Below are 24840 nucleotides of genomic sequence, written 5' to 3' on the forward strand. Positions count from 1 at the left end.
ACTAGAATTCAGTAGTTCTCTAACTTTTCATTATTACAGCACCTCTAAGATTATTCCTTTCCTCCACTGCTCTCTTGCATCTACCAATAAAATTTCCTCCCAAGATTTTTCCTCCCAGGATTGATTTATATATAAAGCCGGAGTACTTTTATCCTTTTGGGAGTGAATTAGATACTATCGCTTCTTAGCTACTAGATCTTAAATGCATGGTTGAGTGCCAGTGTGTGTAAAGCATACGTCTACTAACATTCAGCCCATTTCTCTATTTTGTCTTTAGAGCAACGAGCATGGAAAATGCATCTTCACAAAGATACTACACAAGTCCAAACATACCTTTAATCCGAATAAGAGATTTAGAGAATTTTAAATTTTCTCTAGAGCTCACACCCGCCCTGGAAATTGCAGACGCTCCCCTAGGGAAAAACACCCTCTAGGTTGAGAATCACTGTACTAGATTAATTTCTACCAAAAGAAATATAAATAGGTTTATACAAAATTCAGAACTAAATTGTACTGTGTAGCACCTTAGGAATCCAAGAAAAACTGCAAAATAATGTCCACAATACTTACTTGAATATTGCATTACTGATATGTACTGGATTTGATATAACTTGATCTTTAGACTTGCTCCAGTATCTATTCTCAATACCATCCAATATTAAGCCATTGATACTCTTGACATTTATGTCACCTGTAATCTGTTTAAAACTGTATTAAACTATCTTCATATACAAATAAACTAACTATACACACATGCAAATAAACTAACCATATGCAAATAAACTAACCATATACATTTGCAAAAACCAACCATATACGTACATTTGTTTCACACTATACAAAATACTGTATCCCTTAAATCTACTTACATTTAGCGGTCGTGTAAAAGAAACACTTCCAGGTATAACAATTTTTTTCAGGTTAGTTTGCCCCAGACCCAGTGCTGAGGGGTCTATTCCATTCACAGTCCCTCCATTTTCCATAAGAACTCCATTCGGGCCAGTCACCTCAACAGACTGGGTAAATGTAATTCGTCCTGTTTTAATAAAATACAAATCCATTTAAACTGCTATAGGTACATCACAAATTTACCACTTAAAGCGAAAGCAATTTACTTGAAATAAAAAGTTGTTACTGCTGGGGCCAAAAGGGATCCTGAAATCTACCTCCTGAAGTAGTGGCTTAAGTACAACATGTTTAATGCACTAAACGGCATTACCCCTCACAAGATGTGTTAAGGATGAACAGTCTAGCACCATCTCCTTCAGGAATCACTTCATTCTTATCTGAGAAAAATAGTTTTCAATACAAAGCCAATTATCTTCTGCAGGCTGATAAGCATTATATCACTGGCCATGAAAATATTCTAGCATGTTCAGATTTACTTGCAACTCCAACTTTGCTTTTAGTGGCAAGATATCAAATGCCCAAGTGCATGGAAAGAAAACCCATGGTTACTTTGTACACAAGTTACAAAACCCTAATACTACACCTAAATATGAGGCAAAGGCCAGGCAAGGAATTTAACACTAAAGCAACAGAGAGGCTATAGCAATGTTAAAAATACTATAGGCGTTTATAAGTTACAGGCATTTCTGTTTTACCTGTGTTTTACCCTCCATAGGGTTTATAGAACCGTTGTCTGGCCAAGTGCCAAGACTCAAAATACAAACATGAATCTTTTCCTTTTCTCTTAAAAAGTTATCCTTTACTTCGCTGTATCCAAAACTAATACGGTTATGGAGGAGTAACGATAGTAGTTTATATTTGACAATGTCTCCAAAAGTTGAGAGGGAGGCGAGAGCGAGAGAGAGGGAGGAGAGGGAGGGAGAGGGAGAGGGAGTGGTTAAATGGCGGTCAGAAGCATGTCTGTTGTGGCGCTCTGTAGAAGTCTGTTACAAGAGTCTTAAGCAGGAGGCATCTGGTGAAGGCAAGTGTTTTTGGTAGCAGTTATCCTTTGGTGGTTAGTTGTTTTGGTGTTTTTTTAATAGATTTTGGGGTTGTGAAGTTGTTGTGCGTGTCTGGTTGTGGTGAGGTTGAAGTGGTTGGTGGTGCATTTTCGGTGTCTGAGTGGTGGTTGGGGCATTGTTGGTCTTGGCGGGTTGTTGTGCTGGGGGAAGTCCTGTGGTTGTCGGGTTCTTTCAGGCTGTTGGTGTTAGTCTGCAGTGATTTGTAGGGTTGTTGAGTTGTGGGGTTGTGGGTCTCAGGTAGGTAGTTTGTGTTTGGTTGTCAGAGGTGGTTGTGTGTCGGCTAGCCTAGACTATATCCAGCAGACAGCACAGCCCTGAGTATCAGAAGCCAGAGGTGAGTACCTGTGTGTTTTTTTTGTTCTGTATGTAGGTATGGGTCAATTGTCCAGCTGTATTTTGTAGTGTAAAGAGGAAAGTGTGATTGAGGGTGGGTTTGGTAGCCAGACAGAATAAGTTTATGTGGGGGAGATTTGCTGCTTGCTCTTAAGCTTGTGATCCCGCCACGTTATTTCTTGGCGCCCGAACAGGGACTGCTAGTGTGCCAGCTGCACGACAATTGGCCTAGGCTAGTGTGTGTGAGTGGTGAGAAAATTGGGATGGAATGATTGAGTGAGGTGGAGAGGCTGAAAGAGGAATTGCGTAAGATGCATGATGGGAGGGATGCTGTCCAATAGGAGAGAAGGATCTCATGGCTTGGCTAGCATCAGGAACCAATGGGAGAGCAGGAGGATGGTGGAGAGAGTACTAGAACTAAGATGGCGGCGCGAGTTTCAAAATTGTAATCGGGCGAATCTCTGACTTTCAGAAACCTTTCGTATCTTGAAAACTTTTCATATGTAGAGCAGTAAAATTTTTAGTGTCTGCTTTTGTATCGCTAGTTTTTCGTAAGTTGAGCCTTTCGTATCTCGAGGTAACTGTATAATGAAAGTTTGTTAAATCTTCATTAGTATGTTAAATTTTCAATATAAGTTTTTCATTATATGTTTTTCATTATATGTTTTTCATTAAATGAAGTTTAAGTTTAAATACGAGGCATCCAGAAGTAAAGGGGCGACATCGCCAAATCAACTATTATTTTGAGTTAACCCTAGAAAATTAGAGAAATCCATTTTCTATGATTTCCACATACTGGGCAAGCAATATCAACCCTTAAAACCATTGGACAGGGGTGGTAGTCCACGTCCACATATTTCTTGGTTTCATGTTCTGCCTCTGAGAAGTAAAAGGCGAACATGGCCATGGTGCAAGAGCCAATGAGCACCTCCCTTTCATCCAGCCATGTCTTATAGTTTTGCGCTCAACCAACCACATCCCACGTAGCGCAACAGCATGGTAGCATTAAATGACCAACACCCACGTGGAGGAACAGTAAATTCTTTTCTATTTTTACCATTATTTTAGTATTTTTCCATTGTAAAAATATCATCTACTGATAATGAAGTGGAGGACAAAAGCCCTAAGATTACAAGGATTAAGTGTTTGTAGTAATTATTTGACCATAATCTACAAACCATTTACACTGATAACTGGAAAATACTGTAAATGCATGGTATGTTAAAGTTGCTTATCTATAAAAACTCATACAATTTGTTGTTAGGTTTACAATGAAATGGCTGTGTATTTATGGAACAAAAGTTTAAAATTTAAAAATAATTTGGGTTTTTCTAATTTCATAAGCTTTGCATACCAGGTATGCAAAATTTGATGTGTTATGTGTTATGATTTTTTTTCTAACTGCTTTTTAGTTTTTTCATAAATGGCTAGGCAAGACTAGTAAAATTAAACATGGATTTAGTAAGTCTAGAGAAATGTCCGGTATTGATAATTAAAACTTTTAAAGCATTTTACTCAAAATCAGTTTTGGCGATGTCACCCCTTTACCTCCGGACAACTCATATATAAGAATTGGCATGGTTGTGAAGTACATTTAGTTATTTTTTCAGATAAATGGCATAGGGAGCAAGTTTAAGAAATTTATTCCATTCGCTATTTTCAATCTATTTCATAAGAAATACATTTACGAGATTTAGGGATTTACCTTTTATCGGCTTAAAAACAGTACAGCATCTTAACATGTCCAGTCTTTTATATATACTTTTTCTCCACTACAGTATCAGTAGGGTCGAATTTCATCCATGTTGTTGATGCACGATAATTTAGTGTCAACGGCAGTGTTAAGTTTTTTATTTTTCTTCTTCTCTCTGGTTCAGCTACAACTACAACTTAACTTTAGCAGTACAGTGGTACCTCAAGATACGAAAGGCTCAACTTACGAAAAACTCGAGATACGAAAGCCGACATAAAAAATTTTACTGCTCTACATACGAAAAGTTTTAAAGATAAGAAAGGTTTCCGAAGGTTTCTGAAAGTCCGAGATTCGCCCAATAATTTTGAAACTCACGCCACGCGCCGCCATCTTAGTTCTAGTAGACTCGCCACCATCCTACTGCTCTCCCATTGGTTCCTGATGCTAGCCAAGCTATGAGATCCTCTCCTATTGGACAGCATTCCTCCCATCATGCATCTTACGTGGTGGCGTGGCTTCACTCGGCCCCTTCGCACCCGAAGCTTTATCGTACGCATGCGGTATTCGTTCGGTCAAACAATTTCGTTTAGTGTCAAATTCGTTAGCGATTTCAATGTGCTACTTTATCGTGTTGTGAGAACCTAATTAGTATACGTACTACATACGTAACTTAATTACGTACAGTACATATTAGTCATGGGTCCCAAGAATGTTGCCGAAGTTCACAGAAAGAGAATGCTTTCTATGGCGACAAAAATGGAGATAATAAAAAAGTATGAAGCTGGCTTGCGGTAGAGTGTGATCGCTAAGGAATACGGCCGAAATCCGTCGACGATAGGCACCCTTAAGCAGAAGGAAGCCATCAAAGCAGCTACACCTTCCAAGGGCGTGACTATTTTGTCCAACAAGAGGAGCCATGTGCATAATGAAATGGAAAGGCTGCTGCTTGTATGGATCAAGGACAAAGAAATAGACAGCGATATGATAAGACGGCAATCTGCCAGAAGGCCAGCGCTATTTTCGGAGATTTGATTGCCCAAGCCGAAGATGACGGCGGAGAGGGGACATCAACGGCAACCCCAGAGTTCAAGGTTTCTCATGTGTGGTTTGAAAAATTCATTAAACTGACTGGCATCCATTTGTTGGCGAAGAAATTGAAATTACGTAATGTATAAAAAAGTAAAAATAAATTAAAAAAAAAAGGAAATAAAATTTTTTCAAGTTTTTGGTAAAGTTAAGTGTTACAGTTTTGTTAATGTGTTTTGTAAAGTTTAGTTTGTTTTTCTGACTTTTTTGTGTTTCGTAAAGTTAAGTATGTATCTGCCGTTTGTCGTCGTCGTCCTCCTCCTCTGCCGCCACTTTCGGAGATAGCCTCAATCGAAAGGTAAGCTTCCACATTTTACGTTGAGTAATAATATTTCTTGTACACTAATATACAATTTATTTACAGGTTTTGCATTTATTATTATTAAGTTACGTATTGAATGGTTAAATTGTTGTAGTATTTCATTGTTTATAGGTCAATTTACCTTTATTATGAAATCTACTAGGGTGTTTTCAGAGGGCTTGGAACGGATTAGCCATTTTACATGTAAAATGTGGTCCAAGAAACTAAAAACTCATGATACGAAGGGCACCTCTGAACGGATTAATTTCATATCTCTAGGTACTACTGTACTATATTTACTTGCCGATATTTTCTCCATAGCGAATAAAGGTTTAATGAAAAAATATTAAAGTCCTGTTCTACTTAAAATTTGTAACAAAGTATTTTTTACTACCATACAAGGCTGAAATGCAAGCAAAACATAATCAGATTCGGTTGATGGCTGTAGCAAAACTTTACATTCAGTTGTTTGTGGCTGTAGCATATAAGCAAAGATTATAACGTTACTAACAGTACTTTTATCATTATTGCTTTTTCAACCTATTTAGCTCAAGGAGATAAGAGATGGAGGAAATGTTAGCAGTCAAAGTTAAACGATTCAGACATTAAAAATTTTTAGAACTACAGTGCAGACCATAGTAAATGATTAGGCAAATTACATTCCACATTTTCATTAAAAATCATTACATATTAGGGAAGAACATCTGGCTGTGATGCCACAAGGCATCGGTAACAAGGCTAGGGCACCATGAGGATTGTGGTGCCTGTAGACTTTCAAATTTTGGTTAGCAACTATTTTCAGTTACCATCAGGCCTCAGGAATGGAACCATTTATTAACTAGGGGCTGCCTGTAAGGCTGTACAGTGTGGGGCAAGTAGCTTGCCAATGAACAAGCAAGCACAGTCCAGTTACTGGTGGCAAACACTAAACTTGGAACTTAAAACCAGTACCAACATTTTGCTAAAGTAAGACTGAGTATGCTCCTACATGCAACCAAAATGCCAAAAAGGAAAACTCTTGCGCTTCATTTTTGAGAAATCTATACACATTACAATAGGTCCTCTTGATAACCTGACATCCACTACTCCCAATCACCCGTATGGATTAGTCAATATCCAAATTCCCCAGAGAAAAGGTAGCAAAAGCAGATAATATTAAGGAAACTTTAATCCATTCTAGGGCAACATATGGCAAAGCCTTTGCCACAGAATTTAAAGAAAAATTAAGTCTAGTAAAACTTCAGAAATGCCACAACTTTCAGATAAACTCTAATAAAGGCTAAAGAAACTAGCATATCCTAGAGCACACTGTGGTTCAGTCAGGCTACCCAAAAACCAACCCCAACCACTACTAGAAGTTCCAGCGGATCTACAGATAAATTATCCTAGTAATTAATCCTAAATCTAGCATGAAATTTTTGCCTTTAATAAACTTAAAATTTATGTTGAGTGAATCTGAGAACAGCTACTCTGTAGTAATGGTCTTGTAAGTTAATCCTGTGGAATCATAACATTTAGGAACACTAATAGGGGTAATAAATTTTACCCCTTTAAAAATATTTACTCTGAAAACATCACCTACTAGATAACCTAGCACAAAAGAAATATGTAGGGGAATATAGAAATTTGGCCACATTCCAAGACAGGGACCTATGAGGTCATTCAGTGGTAAGAAGGAAATAGAGGTAGGTAGGTTTGAAAAGTATAACAGAAGAAAGTCCTCATAGTTGCACTATGAACTCAGTTATGAGTGGATTTTAAGATGGAAGTTAAGATTAAATGTGCAGTAAAAGGAATGAATGGGGTTACAGCAAGGGACCGAAAGGAAGCTATCAAGAACCTTTATTAAGCCTACAGTACACCCTATGAGGTGCACCAAGTACTATCCCACCACCTACAGGGAATCAAGTAAATGTGAAATGGGGTTGCTTTTGACTATTCCTCCTAAAGGATGGAGACTACTGTTACCAGATACAATGGTTTGAACCAGTCAAGTAGGGTAAACTTAAGCTGGAATAGGCATTCAAGCATTTTTTGTTACCTGTTAACCAGGTCCTGCCTAAGGAAACTCAATGGAGCACAGGCTGTGCTATACCCTCCAGCAATGCATCAACTGATTAGATACCAGTAGCAGACTGGCATTTCAATCAGTTGTAAGTAGATGAATCACAAGTACCTATATTTGCCATAACACTGGAAATTCCAGGGAAAGATCTGGAAGTTCCTGCCAGGAGGTTTGGTGAACAAATTCTTAGCCAATGAAATTTTCTGGAAACCAAAGTCAAATTAAGCTTCTTCACTTGCAAGACTGACAGAAGGGAGCAACAGATTGGGTTCCTCCCCAGTTCCTAAGGCATGTAATGGCACCAGTTGTCAGAATAGAATCCAAATACTACCAAATTTAAGCAACAGGCCAAACACTGGGACTTGACATTCTTCACTTAACCCTTAAACGCCGAAGCGGTAAAAAAAAAAATGTCTCCCGTGTGCCGGAGACGTTTCAGAGTGAGCGCGGAAGCGGAAAAAATATTTTCAAAAAATCACAGCGCGCTTAGTTTTCAAGATTAAGAGTTCATTTTTGGCTCCTTTTTTTGTCATTGCCTGAAGTTTGGTATGCAATCATCAGAAATTAAAAATATCATCATATATAAATGATGCCATATATGATAGCGCACAAACGAAATTTCATATATAATTGTATTTAAATCGCGCTGTGCGCCAAACTAATAAAGGTAACAAGTTACTTTTTGTTCCGTTGTAATGTACACTAAATTGCGATCATTTTGGTATATAACATTGTAAAACGATAAAAGCAACACAGAAAATATTATCACAAAATAATGCATGAATTCGTAACGCGCGGACGTAAACAAATAATTTTTTCAAAAATTCACCATAAATCTAAATATTGTCCTAGAGACTTTCAATTTCTTTCAAAATGAAGACAAAAGATTGAATATTACTATACTGTAAGAATATTAGCTTAAAAATGCAGTTTTCGACCATATCTGAAGAGTTAAATTTGACCGAATGTCTAATTTTTTTTATATATTTTTTATATGCAATTATTTCTGATATAAGAAAAGCTACAACTTTAAAATATTTTTAGTTTTATTCTACATGACATTGCGCACATTTTCATATATAAAACTATGAAATGCCTAATAAGAAACTGAGCAAATATTCCGAGAATGGGACTTACGCATTTCGGAGATTTGTGGCGGAGAATCCGCGCGCGGAGGGAAGGAAAGTTTTTTTTTTTTTTTTTAAATTCACCATAAATTTAAATATGGCGCTAGAGACTTCGAATTTGTTTCACAATGAAGATAAATGACTGAATATTACTAGACTAAGAGTTTTATCTTACAATTGCGTTTTTCGACCATTTCGGTAGTCAAATTTGACCGAACGTGGTTTTATTTCTATTTATCGTGATTTATATGCAAATATTTCGAAAATGAGAAAAGCTACAACCTTCAACTATTTTTAGTTGTATTCTACATGAAATTGCGCAAATTTTCATATATAAAACTTTATGTAATGGCTAATTTAAAATGGTGCAAACATTACCACAATCCCACGTATGATTTTTTCGGAAGAGTTTCATAAATTCACCCTAAATCGAAATATTGTGCTAGAGACTTCCAATTTGTTGCAAAATGAAGGTAAATGCTTGAATATTACTAGAATATAAGCGTTTTAGCTTACAATTGCATTTTTCAACCATTTCGGTAGAGTCAAAGTTTACCGAAGGTTGAAATTTTGGCAATTATTGTATTTATGAAAATATTTCAAAATTGATAAAAGCTACAATCATGAGTATTTTTTTGCTGTATTCTACATAAAAATGCGCACATATTCATATATAATACTAATACTACATGTAACGGCTAATTTAAAATGGTAAAAAAATTATGTCAAACTGACAAAATAATTTCCGAGATGTGTCAGATACTTTTTAGTGCGGCAAGAAAGAAATTCGCGCTTGCGCGCCTGCGTAAAGATTGTAAACAAAACAACACCTTTATCCGTGAACTCCCAGCATCCCCCAAGGCGCGTGATTCAAGAGTTTTCGGCTGGTAGGCCTAAAAGTATTTTTCTGCGAATTTTTAAAAAAACTTGTATGTCGACGTAAAATACGTCCAGTCGGCACCAGAGACAAAAAATGTAGACTTAAAATACGTCCAGTCGGCGTTTAAGGGTTAAATTAAAATTAAAATAAAAGGTTTGAAAGGTGTAACTGGTAAAATTTTACAATTTCACTGTGCATCAATTTGTGGGAGATAGTGGGAGATAGTGGAAATAAGATGGAGAACTTTAATGGAGGTGGTACAGTCAAGAAATGGAAGCTGATGCAGATAAGGGCCAAAGGGATGCAAAGAACCTTAAGCAATGCCTACAGTGCATGAGGTGCACTAACAGCACTACCCCCTTAAAGGGTGTGTTTCAGATGTGATACATTTATATACATAGTCATATATGAATGACATTCTGATTAACCAACCTTCTGAAGGGGGTTACGTATGCTTTAGAGGCTTAAAATAACCTTAATTATACAGTTTATATTTGTGAGTGGCAAGCCTCGGAGATGCAGTAACGTAATCAAGGGGCCTGCATACCATCTTTCACTTTGCACCAAGGCATTTAAATTTTAATGAAAATCAGCAAAACAGCATGAATTAGCCTTAAACATTAATCAGGAAACTCTTCAGACCAAGATTATGTGATAAAAGCACTGCTGTTTATCCTGGGTCACCCCAGCCCAGCATCACTAATAAATTCCTCACTACTTGGCACTTTACTAAAGGCCTGATAGGATATGTTTGCAGTAGTGAAAATAACAGTGAAAGATTTGATATAGAAGAAGGCTTAAATTAGAATACCTATAGAATTTAGACAAAAGACCAAGCACTGAAACCTTTTAAGTCATTCAACACCTGAATAAAAATTTAGTGCGCAAAGGTTTGAAAGGCCTAACATTATGAAAACCTAGCAGTTGCACTCTCAAACAACTGTTAGGAGATAGTGGATGGCAAGATCAAAGAATTTCAATGTAAGTACAGTAAAAAGAAAGGAGTTGCAGCTTGGGGCCAAAGTGACATTGCAAAGAACACTAAGTAATGCATACAGTGCATAGAAAGAGGTGCACTGATAGCACTGTCCCCCTATGGGGAGAAGGGGAGGCTTAAAAGATGCTGGACAGAATTATGCTAACAATGAGGAATATGAAAATGGTAATCAAACAGAATAAGGATGCCAAAGTATTAAGTATGCATCTTTACATAAACTACCAATCTGGCGAGTTGTCTTCATTTGTGGTTTCATCCCACAGCAGTAGCCTTTAGGTGGACAGGCAACAGTTTGCAACAATTTCCTGGTTATTCAAAGATAACTGTTTAACAAATCAAGTGGTAGTTAAAATTCCATGAAGTGAAATCCTGGTTGCCAAGGTAGGTATCCAATTATTTATCTAATGAGGGCTCAAACACTTCTAATTGCAGCTTATCTGTGATTGAGATGACCCAGTTTTGAACTAGCTTCTTCCACTGAATGGTTGCCCACAATTTAACAAATGCCAATTTTGCATCACTATTCAACTAACCTTCCTGGCACCTTTAGAAGATCTGCACCCTGCATCTGTCAAGCGTGTTCATAAATTTATGTGGCATTAAGTTTAAGTTACAATTCAGATCCAAGATTTTTTGCTGGACTAACACTGGCTTGAACCTGGATCATTAAATGAGCAACAACTTGGGTTGTCTGCAAAATTCAAAATATATAGCATAATACTAATGAATTTTGGGAAAGCACATTCATTAGCCTGTAGCAGGATAATTTTCTATGCAAAAAGGCCTTCAAATGGTAGGGCATCAGCATTTGTGAAACCAGCCCATATGTTTGATAAAAAATATCTTCATACCAAAGAGCATTCAAGCTACCAAAGGCACTTTTTTTCAAAGATTAACTTACACATAGTTGACCACTGGACAGTTAACTATTATCCCTTTTTGTTTAAATGTTATTTAAGCCAGCCTTTGTATCTTTCCACCCACTAAATTCTTTGCAGCTGATCAAACCATGTTGAAGGTAGGCAGTACCATCAAATATTTTTAAATGCTTTTAGTTAAAGCATGACACCTTTTCTTAAACATTAGCAGCTTCCAGTAGTACAAATAGAACTCTGAAACAAGCCACAATAATCATACATTGAAATACAAATTCATATTAACCAATGACTTTTGTACAATCTGTCAATACTCTCATCTCCTTACCGTTAATAGTCTGCTCCTTGTCGAGCAATGCTACATCCTGGCTGAAATCCAACCCATTTATATCATTAGATATCAGTGAACCAAGGATGGTGGCATCTTTAAAGAAATACATTCCAGTGATTGGAGTTGGAGAGTTCAAATCCACCACATCTGACCACAGAATTCCATTGATTGTATCAGAAATCAATGAACCACTGATAGTTAAATCAGAGTTATAGATCAAATCACCTGGAAAAAAAAACACATTCTTACAGAATTAAACCCCTAATAAACAATTCATACTTTGTAATAATGACAGTATTTTTATCTAGTTTTACCTTTTACATTTCTTCCTTAGTACTAAATAAATTTCAGTACGTATCTTTACAAGACAAATTCATTTTAATGTATCTCAAAAAAACTGCTCAAAAGACAAACCAGCGATAGTATAGTCGCCTGTTGTCTTCACAGCACTGTCATCAAGCCGCCTGAAATCCACTCCATTTATTGTTGCTGCATCTACATTACCTCGAACTTCAACTCTGTCAAAAGTGTACTGCCCATCAAGGGTTTGAAGACCAGGGTTATTCTTGAAAATTACTTTGGAAGCCAACTCCCTGATGTTAACCTATTGGGGAAATTTTTCATTTAAACATCAAATTGAAGTCACATGAGTGACCATCTGTTACCACAATGAGCAGCAAATAAATGGTAAAATATATGTACTGTGGACCTGCCATATTTGAGGGGAATACATTCCAGACGTCCTCCCAAATACTTAAAACCCTTATAACAATGCTGAGAACTGCCCATTTTGTTAGTTCAAACTTAAAACCCACTAAAATTTATTACAAAAATTCATACAAAAATACAGTAATTTGTGGATATTTTTTAGAGAAATACTGCAAATTTCACATGAATAATGGGTAGATATGGTTAATATAGAAATATGCAAAAATGAATCCAGGAATCTCAGTGTGCATACAGGGGGTCCACTGTACTCAATGCAGAGGCTCAGTTTATGCAACAAAAAGCGAAAGAAAAATGTTGAAAATTACTAAATATCAAGACTTGGTAAAGATTATCAGTTTAGAGAAATTAAAAAAATTATTACTACTTAATATCCAAACTTGGTTAAGATTGTCAGCTTAAAGAAAAAACTTAACCAACTCCAAGGAAGGTTGAACAAAGCTTTTCCAAAAACTTTCAAGAGGATATACCTGCCGTCCCGACCTCAAGCCTCAAAAATCAATCTCATGTCCCATAGACTGGACATGCAAAATCAGCTGATACCTTACAGTCATGGCCCTTTTGCTGTACCTTCATATTCACAAAACCATTTTATCTGAACCCAACAAGGTATCCATTCTTAATTATTTTTCCATTTCCAAATACATATCTGGTATAAAGTCTACATAACACACTACCTCCCAGCAGGTAGTTCTATTGGCATAAATCTAAAACACTAAAATCAACATGGAAACTCAAGTGCTCAGGCCATTTTAACTAATGTAAGATTGCCTAAGCCAATTTATGATGCATTTAAGAGAAGTAAGGATTTTTAATTTTTTAATGCCATACCATTACAGTGTAAGTGTAATTATAAAGAGGTAACCTCTTTATAATTCATACATTATAAACAGAATTGTTGTATTTAAGACATGTGCACAGGGACACAACTTTTCTGAAGTTTACATACCAGTGAAGTGAAAAAATGACATTAAGCAGTCCAAGATTAAGGACCACTCGGCTCTCCCACCTCAAAAACTGCTTTCCCTGGCCACCAACCTCCCTGCCCCAGAAATACAACCACTCATGTGACAAACAGTTTACAAAATAAAATTTTCTATTTATTTTTTAAAGCTAAACCCAGAGGTCTTAACATTAAGATGAATCTTCTGGTGCCAGCTGAAAACTGGTAAAGGGTGGCGGCCAGCTAATACCATTTTTTAAGGACAGGACTGACATTCATACCACTTAACAAGGTGGCTTGAGACATCTCCAAACCGCTTATGATTTTTGCCTCTGACTGTTTTGTGACCAGTGGGATTTATTCCAAAAATAACCATTTTTCAAATTCTATCTCCTCCCTTGATACTTATATTAAGACCTGGGATTGCCACCATAAATAAACCTGATGTAGACTCAAATCAAATGAGTTTAGATTCTAAAAGAAATTTTGCTTAATATGAATTTTTTGATATTGCATCATTTTACAGTTCGATGTCTTTCAAAGTTATATAAACCAAATTTCAATGCTAAAATTTTAAAACTAAGAAGATAGACTTTGAAGGTCAACAAGTATCGTTTAAGTTTTGAGATACAGGCAGTCAAAGTTTTTCTTTGTTTCTTTGTAGTTTTACAAAGATAATAATAGATCATGATTATGTGAATTTCATATTCCTTTTTGAGTATTTTTGAGTATTTATCACAATTAAATCATAAATGAAGATCCCTTTGCTGAAAGATAGTAGCTTGGGGCACAGTCTCATGTCAAGAGGTGAAACTCTTGACATTTACTCAAGTTTCTGCTTGCACTGAAGGCAGTGTAATCATTAACTTCCCGTCTTGCGACTCATTGAATCTACAAATGCCATTGCTCACAATTTATTTGATAATTATGAACACTTACAATAAGAAATTCTGCATTTTCTTCAACAGATCAATGTTTTTGGCTCCGTTACTTTTACTAATTACCCTCTTTGACAGAGGAATTTTTTTTTTTTTTTTGAGAGAGAGATTTCGTACACGCATTTTGCATTGCCATATGAGGCTCCATGAATTTTATGAGTTTTTTGCCCTACACGACCATAAATGGGGGTACAGGCCAGCCCCCTTGAAGCAATAAAAAATTATGAATGTAATGAATCCGACGTCTGGCATCAGACACAGAGCCAAGGTGGAAGAGCGAGACCATGCTTTAACCTGTGAATCCATCTTCAACTGCCTTGAAGATCAGACAACCATTTCGCTCTCCTCCTCCCAAGCTGGTTTTTCCTCAAGCCTGTCATTTCTTTCTCTGCTGCATCATGGATTCCTCTATCCAGCCTAAGACGATCCAGGACTCAACGTACAAGTCCTGGCTTTCCAGGGTTCCCGTGCTCAAACTTCTAGACTTCATCTAGGACAGATCCAACTTGCGGTAGATGTACTTCCAGTCCTACTACTGCATCATCACTATTTTATGTATGTAAATGACTAGGAGAGAGGGGCAGCACCATCTTGTTCCATTGCTAGCAAGCATGTATATTTTGAAATATTTTGGGTAGTATATTGAAAAATTTGTGCAAGTAGAGGCATTTCAATATGCTTTATTTCTTCTATATATCTACTAACTCATGCCACTTAGTTCACTTCTCTGTAGTTATTTTCTCGCTTTATATTTTTGTTTTTCTCAACACATGTTAAGTGCATGTTTAGATTCTTTTTTAGCGAGAATATTTTGCTTCAAACTATACAAAATTTCTGGGAATGTGGTAATGTTTTAAATCATATTTTGTGTGGATCGGGACATTGAAGACTACAGGTTCGTGTTGCAGCAGAGGGTTACGTGCCAGTAGTAGTCCTACTTAGCATACCAAGTTCCTCCACTTTATCAACACTAATTTTATTGGCAGAAGTTCTAAGATTGCACTGGTCAAGACTACTTGCTCAGGACTAGTCAGAACCTTCTCAATTAGCTTTCTAAAATTTATGAAGAGCAACTGGTCAGCTACCAGTAGATTCAAAAGCATGCTAATCTGGCTTCTCAGCTGGAATAATGACAACTCATGTGTGCAAGTGTTACAGCAGTCCCCATATCTTGTCACTTTTAAAAGGAAGATTAAGACATTTTTGGTGGATATTTGTGTCTCCTATCCAAGGTTCAAAGATTATGTATGTGTGAAAGGCTTCTCTTTTTCTTATTAATAAAGAATTTACATTATGTGTACCGAACATTAGGCCTAAGTTCCAGAACAATTAAATTTTTTTAAAAGCTAGTGGCAACTTAAAGATTACCTATTACTCTACCTCCTCAATACACTCAGCTTTCAAGGCTTGCATTTTCTAATAAACTAAGGTTAAATTTGAATGCTTACCCCATTGATGAGATCAGCAGACAGTTCACCAGTTACTTTAAGGTTTGTGAAAATTTTCTTGTCAACGAAAGTGACATCAGATCCCTGGGTAACAATGGTTGAAGTGTCTATGCCATTTATGTCCACAGAGAATCCATTGCAAAGATTATTACAGATCTCGCCAACAACAACTGTGTTGTACGAATGATTTCCAGTAACAACTTGGTTTGGGAAACTTCGTCGCATAAGTTCTGAAATATTAAACTTATGATAATTTTCTTGTTTCCTTAGTTATTTCCTTACAGTAATCTACTAAGTAATTTGCAAACTGAGTTAAATCTAATGATACAATCTCTCCAACAGTCACTTTCAGAACAAAATTCACTTTGTTACTTTTGACCAAATTCACCATTTACAGATCAGGTAAGCAGCATACACAACTTAAAATCCTTAGTATCAAGAATTTACCATGTCCACCATGCAAACTATGACTTTGAAACTCAAAAAAGCAAACTATGCAAGAACCAGTTATCGTTGTTACTTCATCACAAGTACAGAAATAGTGTTTCAGGAGTCTGCGAGTTCCCCATACCTAAAAATGTGGAGCAGTTCTTTTACCAAAACTCCCATGCCAGAAACAAATTAACTAACAATTTGTATTTTTCACCAACATACAGAACTCCAACTTGGTAATACATGAAATTCAGTTCTAATTTCACCACATCTCACTTTGTACTAAATTAAATTCTAATATTTAATAACATATCTTATAATTCCAAAACATGATCAATTAAAATCTCATTAATAAATTCATGTTAATTTTTTATAGGTGTGATTAAGATTACCATCAGTACAACCAAAGCTTTAAATATGTACTGATTAAGTAATTAAATTCATGGCATTACACTTTAACCAAACTCATGAATCCCTAAAGTACACAGTGCTAGATTAACAATGAATATTAATTTTAAGCACAGGTAAATTAAATTAAGACTGGTACATTCCATAAAGGAATGCACCAGAGTGGTAAGAAATCTTTTTACTCACTAGAAATAATTTTTCTAAACTTTTCCATTCATCATCTTATGTAACAATGATGGGATAAAGTCCACAAAGTTGAGTTGCCAGTGTACTATATAATGAATGTTCAAAAAATTTTAATAAGAATACTCCAATTACCCGAAGTCAGAAATCCATTAATGCGTCCAGGTGGATCCTGCAATCTAGTTTTCAGTCTATCTGCCGATAAATACCCAACCTTCCACCTTCCAGTAACGGTTTGATTAATGCCATCCATCAAGAACGTCGATGTAAATGCCCTTAAATCTACTCCATTTATCTGAAATTTAAGAGATTTTCAATATATGGACTGCATTTCAAATAAAATAGTATTGTAGAGTCATAACTTAATCAAGAAAACAAACTTACACTGCCAATTTGTATGTAGTCCATCTCTAAATTATCAGTGACCAGTGTTGAAGCATTTATGGGCCCATTCACAGTTTGATTGCCACTGAAGTCTAATACCATTGACAGAGGACCTTGCAGATCTGCAATCTCAGTCTGTAAAAAATGCAAATTAACTGTATGCAACACTGAACAATCGTTAAAAATATAGCACCACCCTGGATAGCAATAGCCGTTTACAAACTAGCAATTTATGTCTATCCCCACATAATTAAAGCAGAACATTATTACAATTAAGTATAAATATATTACAGTGTGTATTATGTGGTAGTGTCTCAATGGTGGCTTCCATAAGTCAAACTATTTTTTGTCCCTCATGCAATGTAATTAAAACTGCAGGTTATAGCAGAGGCTGAATAAAACTAGTAATGGCCAGGCAGAACTAATGTTCAGAACTGGAGAAATTGCACCTAAAGCTTATACAATAAAGTAATGTGCAATTTTTCCACCAAAGACATTAATTTACAATAAAAGTTTCTCCTAATTAGTATCATCTCTTCTAACTAATAACGACAATGAATATCAGTAATACTCAAGTCAGCTAAGACTGAGAATTTTAAAAATATCAAATGCAAGTAATGTACATGATATTTTGTAATACAGTAACAGTATGATAATAGTTTGTTTCTTTGCATGGTGCTTTTACGTTGCATTGAACCAGTGGTCATTCAGTAACGGGACAACCGGCTTTGTGACTTCCGAACCACGTCAAGAGTAAACTATCACCAGAAATACACATCTCTAGACCCCTCAATGTTATTCCTGAGAATCGAACTCGCGGTCACCGAGGTGGCAGGCCAAGACCATATCAATCACGCCACTGAGGCACTGACAGTATGATAATAGTAATACTGTAATTAGATACAACAAGCAAATCCTCTACAGGCAGCCGGCCCTCTGTTAGCGATTTTAAAGCCTATGGCCGCCGCACACCTTATTTCGAAATTCTAGACCAGTTAACAACCCCTAGACCAGTCAAACTGCGCCTTAATCCCGCGATGGCGCAATAAGTATCATTATTTTTATGCAGTATAGATCTATAGAGTTTACTGTACGGTACATTATAATATTCTAAATACTGTAAAGTGAAAAAGCCTAGCTTTAATCCTTTGGGTGTCTAGAGTATGTAAAGATATTATAAGGTGTTATACAGTGTACACTAGTAGAGTTTCAAGTTATAACTTTATCCCTTCTTCTATTACACAAGTTCAAAAACAGCAAAAGAGAATTATTAAAGTATGGTTTTAACGTTATACTCGTTGCATAAACTATGTACAGCCATGAACAACCAAACGTGAAACTACCATTTTTTTTTTTAAGCACAACCGAATTCAATAAAGTCCATTTGGCTTTTATTTCAATCATCATACTATAGTACACTATTACCGTAGTACGTAGTTATAAATGACGTTATGTAGAATAGAACCGAGATATCTTAACTTTATTCGCTATAGATCAAAGATCAATATAGATCAAAGATCAATCGGGAAATATTGTGTTAAATTTAAATTTAAATCAGTTATAACTGAAGCTGTGAAAACTGTTCAAGCTGCTAATGATTATCATCATGCATTGGCAACAAGGATAAAACTCCAGTAAACGTATGCCATCAAACAACCATAGATAAAATAGGACAAAATAATTAAGCAAAACTACTGGGTTTGAAAGAACACATACTGTTGGTTTCATACCGATATAAGAACAAAGTTCGTATTATGATGATAAAGGAAAATTGTGAACCGAATCACGTAATTTTTTCATGCAATAAACATACTGCCAACAATCTGTTAAAAAAGTTCACAATCACAATGAGACTTTTTATAGGAAAAATAACCTTAGTCTCATAAGTCAAGTATCTAGATATTCGTTCATGCCAACTAGAAGAAAGAAAATTTGCTCAGATTTGTGTTAAATATGGCGGAACAAACTTTTTTGCCATCAGCCGATTTGAAACCAAAACACTGGCCGCTCCGCGGAATACTGGCTTAGATTTGCCAAAGTTTTATAATACAATAATATGAGAATACATAAAAATATTTTTGGATACAGTGAAGTAATTATAACTTTTTAAAGGATTTATGGAAGAGATGCATAATTAATAAACCACCATGCATTTTTCTGAACACTAGCGGACAATAACGAACATGAAAAACATCCTCTGACAACGTGGAGGGTAGTTACAAAAGCTTCCTTAATTTTTATCTTGTGTACAAATATAAAAATACCCTATACGTAGTATAATTTCATACACATTTTAAACAAGAGTATGAACATCAATAAAATAGACACATCAATCACTAAATTTGCACTTTTGTTTTTCTTTATATTTTCAATTGGGTGGCATGGCAGCTGCTTACAAGAATGAACATGAAAAAACATTGTATTTGATAACGTGAAGGGCAGTTTCAAAAGCTGCCTTAGTATCATATTTCTGCGCAGAATTAAAAATACCCTATACATAATACATTAGCAGATATATTTTAAAGCACGAACATTTATAAAATAGACGCATCGACACTAAATTTGCACTTTAACTATATTTTCGGAAGAGCGGCAGACGGCGGCTTACAAGAATGAACATTAAAATCATATTTGATAACGTGAAGGGCAGTTTCAAAAGCTGCCTTTGTATCATTCATGTGCAGAAATAAAAATACTTATACGTAATAAATTTTCATACACATTTTAAATATAAAAGCATGAACATTTATAAATCAACACATCAATAGCTAAATTTGCACTCTTAACTATATTTTCAGGATAGAACAGCGTCAAGAGGCATATATTTTACCCTAATACCTATGTAATATCTCAATACAATTATTAAATATCATTTGCATAACATTTATGGGCTGAACAGTATTTCTATAAATGTATGTACACTTTAGACATAACGGCGCTAGCAGCGCTGTTGACCGAAAGTTGCCGTAAAAATACCTTAAAATTTCTTTTTTTAATGAATATTTTTGACGACAGCCGTAGAACCGATTCGCCATTAAAATTATGCCGTTAACCACGGGCCACCTGTATTCAAGTCATTATAAATCTAGTTTTACTGTAAACAATAACTTTTCTTAAAAAAATTTTTGTAATTTAGAAATTGTCCTACAGACAAATAAGATTAATTCATGAAAATCTGCCACTATTTCTTACCACCTCTTCTTAATACACAAATATATGTATGTAACTTAAAACAGGCAAATTTGAACTATTTCTGGCGTAACCAAAAAATATTAATTACTTGCCTCCAAGTTGTTAGTGACTGCTTCTATCTCTGCTAGAGACCGATTTGAAGAGTCTGGTTGATTAATATTTACTATATTCACTATATTCGTAAATTCTGCAGTACCTGTCACAGTTAGCTCTGTAAAGACAATGGGTCCACTCCAAACCTGTTTCAAAAGATTTGAATAAAGTCACTTGTTAACATTAAATTGTAAGAAAAACAAAATACTTACAAAGTTTAGTATGTATTGACAAAATTACATCTTACAATTACCTCAGACATTTTACCTTACCTGATCATGATCTACAGTCATTAGCCTATCATTAACAACTATGTCTTCTAGATAAGAAATGCTTTGTTGCCTTCCCTCCAAAGTTCTGTTCAAGTCACGAAGACATTCAAGTAATGTATCGCCTTGTCCTTCTGTAGTTCCTAAGGGGAAAAAAAAAATAAAATAAAAAACTTACAAAAACTGAGGCTCCACTGTAGAAGAATTGTATGTCCTTTTTTTGTAAGTATCCTCCTATTTTATACATTGAAATACTTTTAACATAAAATTGTAAGAAACTATAGAATTTAAGAATGTAGCAAAGTATTGGAGGGTGTTGCATGCCAATCACAGTAAGAAAATGCCTAAAAGTGCTGCTGTTAGTGAATTTAAGGCTAGCAAAGGCTGGTTTGAAAAATTCAGCACTAAGTCTTTTCCGCAAAGGTTCACGCACTAAAGTCTTTTCCGCAAAGGTTCACGCACTAAAGTCTTTTCCGCAAAGGTTCACGCACTAAAGTCTTTTCCGCAAAGGTTCACGCACAAAGTCTTTTCCGCAAAGGTTCACGCATAAAGTCTTTCCGCAAAGGTTCACGCACAAAGTCTTTTCCGCAAAGGTTCGCATAAAGTCTTTTCCGCAAAGGTCAGCACTAAAGTCTTTTCCGCAAAGGTTCACGCACTAAAGTCTTTTCCGCAAAGGTTCACGCACTAAAGTCTTTTCCGCAAAGGTTCACGCACTAAAGTCTTTTCCGCAAAGGTTCACGCACTAAAGTCTTTTCGCAAAGGTTCACGCATAAAGTCTTTTCCGCAAAAGGTTCACGCACTAAAGTCTTTTCTCGCAAAGTTCAAACGCAACTAAAGTCTTTTCCGCAAAGGTTCACGCACTAAAGTCTTTTCCGCAAAGGTTCACGCACTAAAGTCTTTTCCGCAAAGGTTCACGCACTAAAGTCTTTTCCGCAAAGGTTCACGCACTAAAGTCTTTCCGCAAGGTTCAGCACTAAAGTCTTTTCGCAAAGGTTCACGCACAATAAAGTATTTTCCGCAAAGGTTCAGCACTAAAGTCTTTTCCGCAAAGGTTCTACGCACTAAAGTCTTTTCCGCCAAAGGTTCACGCACTAAAGTCTTTCCCAAGGTTCAACGCACTAAAAGTTCTTTTCCGGCAAAGGTTCACGACACTAAAGTCTTTGCCGCAAAGGGTTCCGCATAAAGTCTTTTCCGCAAAGGGTTCACGCACTAAAGTCTTTTCCTGCAAAGGTTCACGACTAAAGTCTTTCCGCAAAGGTTCAGCATAAAGTCTTTTCGCAAAGGTTCACGCACTAAAGTCTTTTCCGCAAAGGTTCACGCACTAAAGTCTTTTCCGCAAAGGTTCACGCACTAAAGTCTTTTCCGCAAAGGTTCACGCACTAAAGTCTTTTCCGCAAAGGTTCACGCACTAAAGTCTTTTCCGCAAAGGTTCACGCACTAAAAGTTCATGCACTAAAGTCTTTTCCGTAAAGGTTCATGCACTAAAGTGTTTTCCATAAAGGTTCATGCACTAAAGTGTTTTCCATAAAGGTTCATGCACTAAAGTGTTTTCTATAAAGGTTTGGAACTTCTCCCACACTAAACCTTAGAAAAAAATTGCCAGAAGTAACACTAGTGACTGTCTGTAAATAACTTTCACTCATTTTAACCCCATTCTCCATTAGGATTAACAAAATAGCTTTCTTCTAGGTTTCTGTTAAACACAGTTGCTTTTTCTGGGTTTCGGTTAAGCACAGCTGCTTTCTCAGATATTTCTTAAAACAAAGCTGCTTGTTCAAATAACTAATGGTGATGAACTAAGGGCAGAGTTTAGTAAGTATTTGGGATCCTTGGGTAATGCTGGAGGAAGTATGGAAGTAGTAAAACTTCAGGTAAAGGCAAGCTGGAACAACCGGAGAACAGCCACTAGAGGTCTCTATGGCATGAGTGTACCACTTAGGTTAACCCTTCAACGCCGAAGCGGTAAAATAAAAATTGTCTCCCATGCACCGGAGGTGTTTTGGAGTAAGCGCGGAAGCGGAACTAATATTTTTCAAAAAATCAGTGCGCTTATTTTCCAAGATTAAGAGTTCATTTTTGGCTCCTTTTTTTGTCATTGGCTGAAGTTTAGTATACAACCATCAGAAATGAAAAAAATTATCATTATCATATATAAATAATGCGATATATGATAGCACAAAAACAAAATTTCATATATAATTGTATTCAAATCGCGCTGTGTGCAAAACTGTTAAACGTAACAAATCACTTTCTCTGTAATTTACACTAAATTGCAATCATTTTGGTATATAACACATAGTAAAACTATAAAAGCATCAGACAATATCACAAAATAATGCATGAATTCGTAACGCGGACGTAAACAAATATTTTTTTCAAAAATTCACCATAAATCTAAATATTGTCCTAGAGACTTCCAATTTCTTTCAAAATGAAGACAAATGATTGAATATTACAATACTGTAAGAGTATTAGTTTACCATTGCAGTTTTCTACCATATCTGACAAGTTAAAGTTGACCAAACATTGAATTTTTTTATATATTTTTTTATATGCAATTATTTCGGAAATTAGAAAAGCTACAACCTTCAAATATTTTTAGTTTTATTCTACATGAAATTGCGCACATTTTCATATATAAAACTATGAAATGCCTAATATGAAACTGAGCAAATATTCGGAGAATGGGACGTACGCATTTCTGAGATTTGTGGCGTAGAATCCGCACGCGGAGGAAAGGAGTTTTTTTTCATAAATTCACCATAAATCTAAATATTGTGCTAGAGACTTCAAATTTGTTTCAAGATGAAGATAAATGACTGAATATTACTAGACAGAGTTTTAGCTTACAATTGCATTTTTCGACCATTTCGGTAGAGTCAAAGTTGACCGAACGTGGTTTTTTTCTATTTATCGTGATTTAAATGCAAATATTTCAAAATGAGAAAAGCTACAACCTTCAATTATTTTTGGTTGTATTCTAAATGAAATTGTGCACATTTTCATATACAAAACTTTATTTAACGGCTAATTTAAAATGGTGCAAACATTACCACAATCCCACGTATGATTTTTTTGGAAGTGTTACCGCGCGGACGTAAAGAAAGTTATTTTTTTTCAAATTCACCATAAATCGAAATATTGTGCTAAAGACTTCCAATTTGTTGCAAAATGGAGGTAAAGGATTGAATATTACTAGAATATAAGCGTTTTACCTTACAATTGCGTTTTTCGACCATTTCGGTAGAGTCAAAGTTGACCGAAGGTTGAAAATTTGTCACTTATCATTTTTTATATGAAAATATTTCAAAATTGATAAAAGCTACAACCATGGGTTGTTTTTAGTGGTATTGTGCATGAAATTGCGCACATTTCCATATGTAAAACTAAGTAACTGCTAATTTTAAAATGGTGCAAACATTACCACAATCGCATGTATGATTTTTTCGGAAGAGTTACCGCTCAGACGTAAGGAAAGTTTGTTCATAAATTCACCATAAATCGAAATATTGTGCTAGAGACTTCCAATTAGTTGCAAAATTAAGGCAAATGATTGAATATTACTAAAATAGAGTTTTAGCTTACAATTCCATTTTTTGACCATTTTGGTAGAGTCAAAGTTAACCGAAGGTTGAAATTTTGGCACTTATCGTTATTTATAAGAAAATACCTCAAAACTGATAAAAGCTACAATCATGAGTATTTTTTTATTGTATTCTACATAAAAATGCGCACATATTTATATAATACTCCATGTAACGGCTAATTTAAAATGGTATAAAAATTGTGTCAGTGACTAAATAATTTCAGAGATGTGTCAGATACTTTTTAGTGCGGCAATAATGAAATTCGTGCTTGCGCGCCTGCGTAAAGATTGTAAACAAAACACCTTGATCCGTGAACTCCCAGCATCCCCCAAGGCGCGTGATTCAAGAGTTTTCGGCTGGTAGGCCTAAAAGTATTTTTCCGCGAATTTTTAAAAAAACTTTTGTATGTAGACGTAAAATACGTCCAGTCGGCACCCGAGAGACAAAAAATGTAGACTTAAAATACGTCCAGTCGGCGTTTAAGGGTTAATAGGAAAATTTCACAAGATGGTCGTAAGAACAGGAAAGCTGTATGGTACAGAAACAGCAAGCATGTTTAAGATAAAAGATGGATGTGGC

The 24840-nt window shown here is 35.7% G+C and overlaps 1 protein-coding gene across 1 annotated transcript in view; it reads right to left on the reverse strand.

Moving 5' to 3' along the window:
- Nucleotides 1-24840, reverse strand: part of LOC135219519 (uncharacterized) — a 189724-nt gene that overhangs the window by 72749 nt on the left and 92135 nt on the right. The window contains exons 12-20 of the mRNA XM_064256349.1: nt 20678-20817; nt 20405-20551; nt 17121-17255; nt 16872-17031; nt 15714-15943; nt 12073-12262; nt 11656-11883; nt 870-1036; nt 571-698 (exon numbers count right to left, since the gene is read on the reverse strand). Coding sequence (XP_064112419.1) covers nt 571-698; nt 870-1036; nt 11656-11883; nt 12073-12262; nt 15714-15943; nt 16872-17031; nt 17121-17255; nt 20405-20551; nt 20678-20817 — 1525 coding nt within the window. The remainder of the gene's footprint in view (nt 1-570; nt 699-869; nt 1037-11655; nt 11884-12072; nt 12263-15713; nt 15944-16871; nt 17032-17120; nt 17256-20404; nt 20552-20677; nt 20818-24840) is intronic.

The sequence above is a fragment of the Macrobrachium nipponense genome, chromosome 1, assembly GCF_015104395.2.
Source record: "Macrobrachium nipponense isolate FS-2020 chromosome 1, ASM1510439v2, whole genome shotgun sequence".
Lineage (NCBI taxonomy): Eukaryota > Metazoa > Arthropoda > Malacostraca > Decapoda > Palaemonidae > Macrobrachium > Macrobrachium nipponense.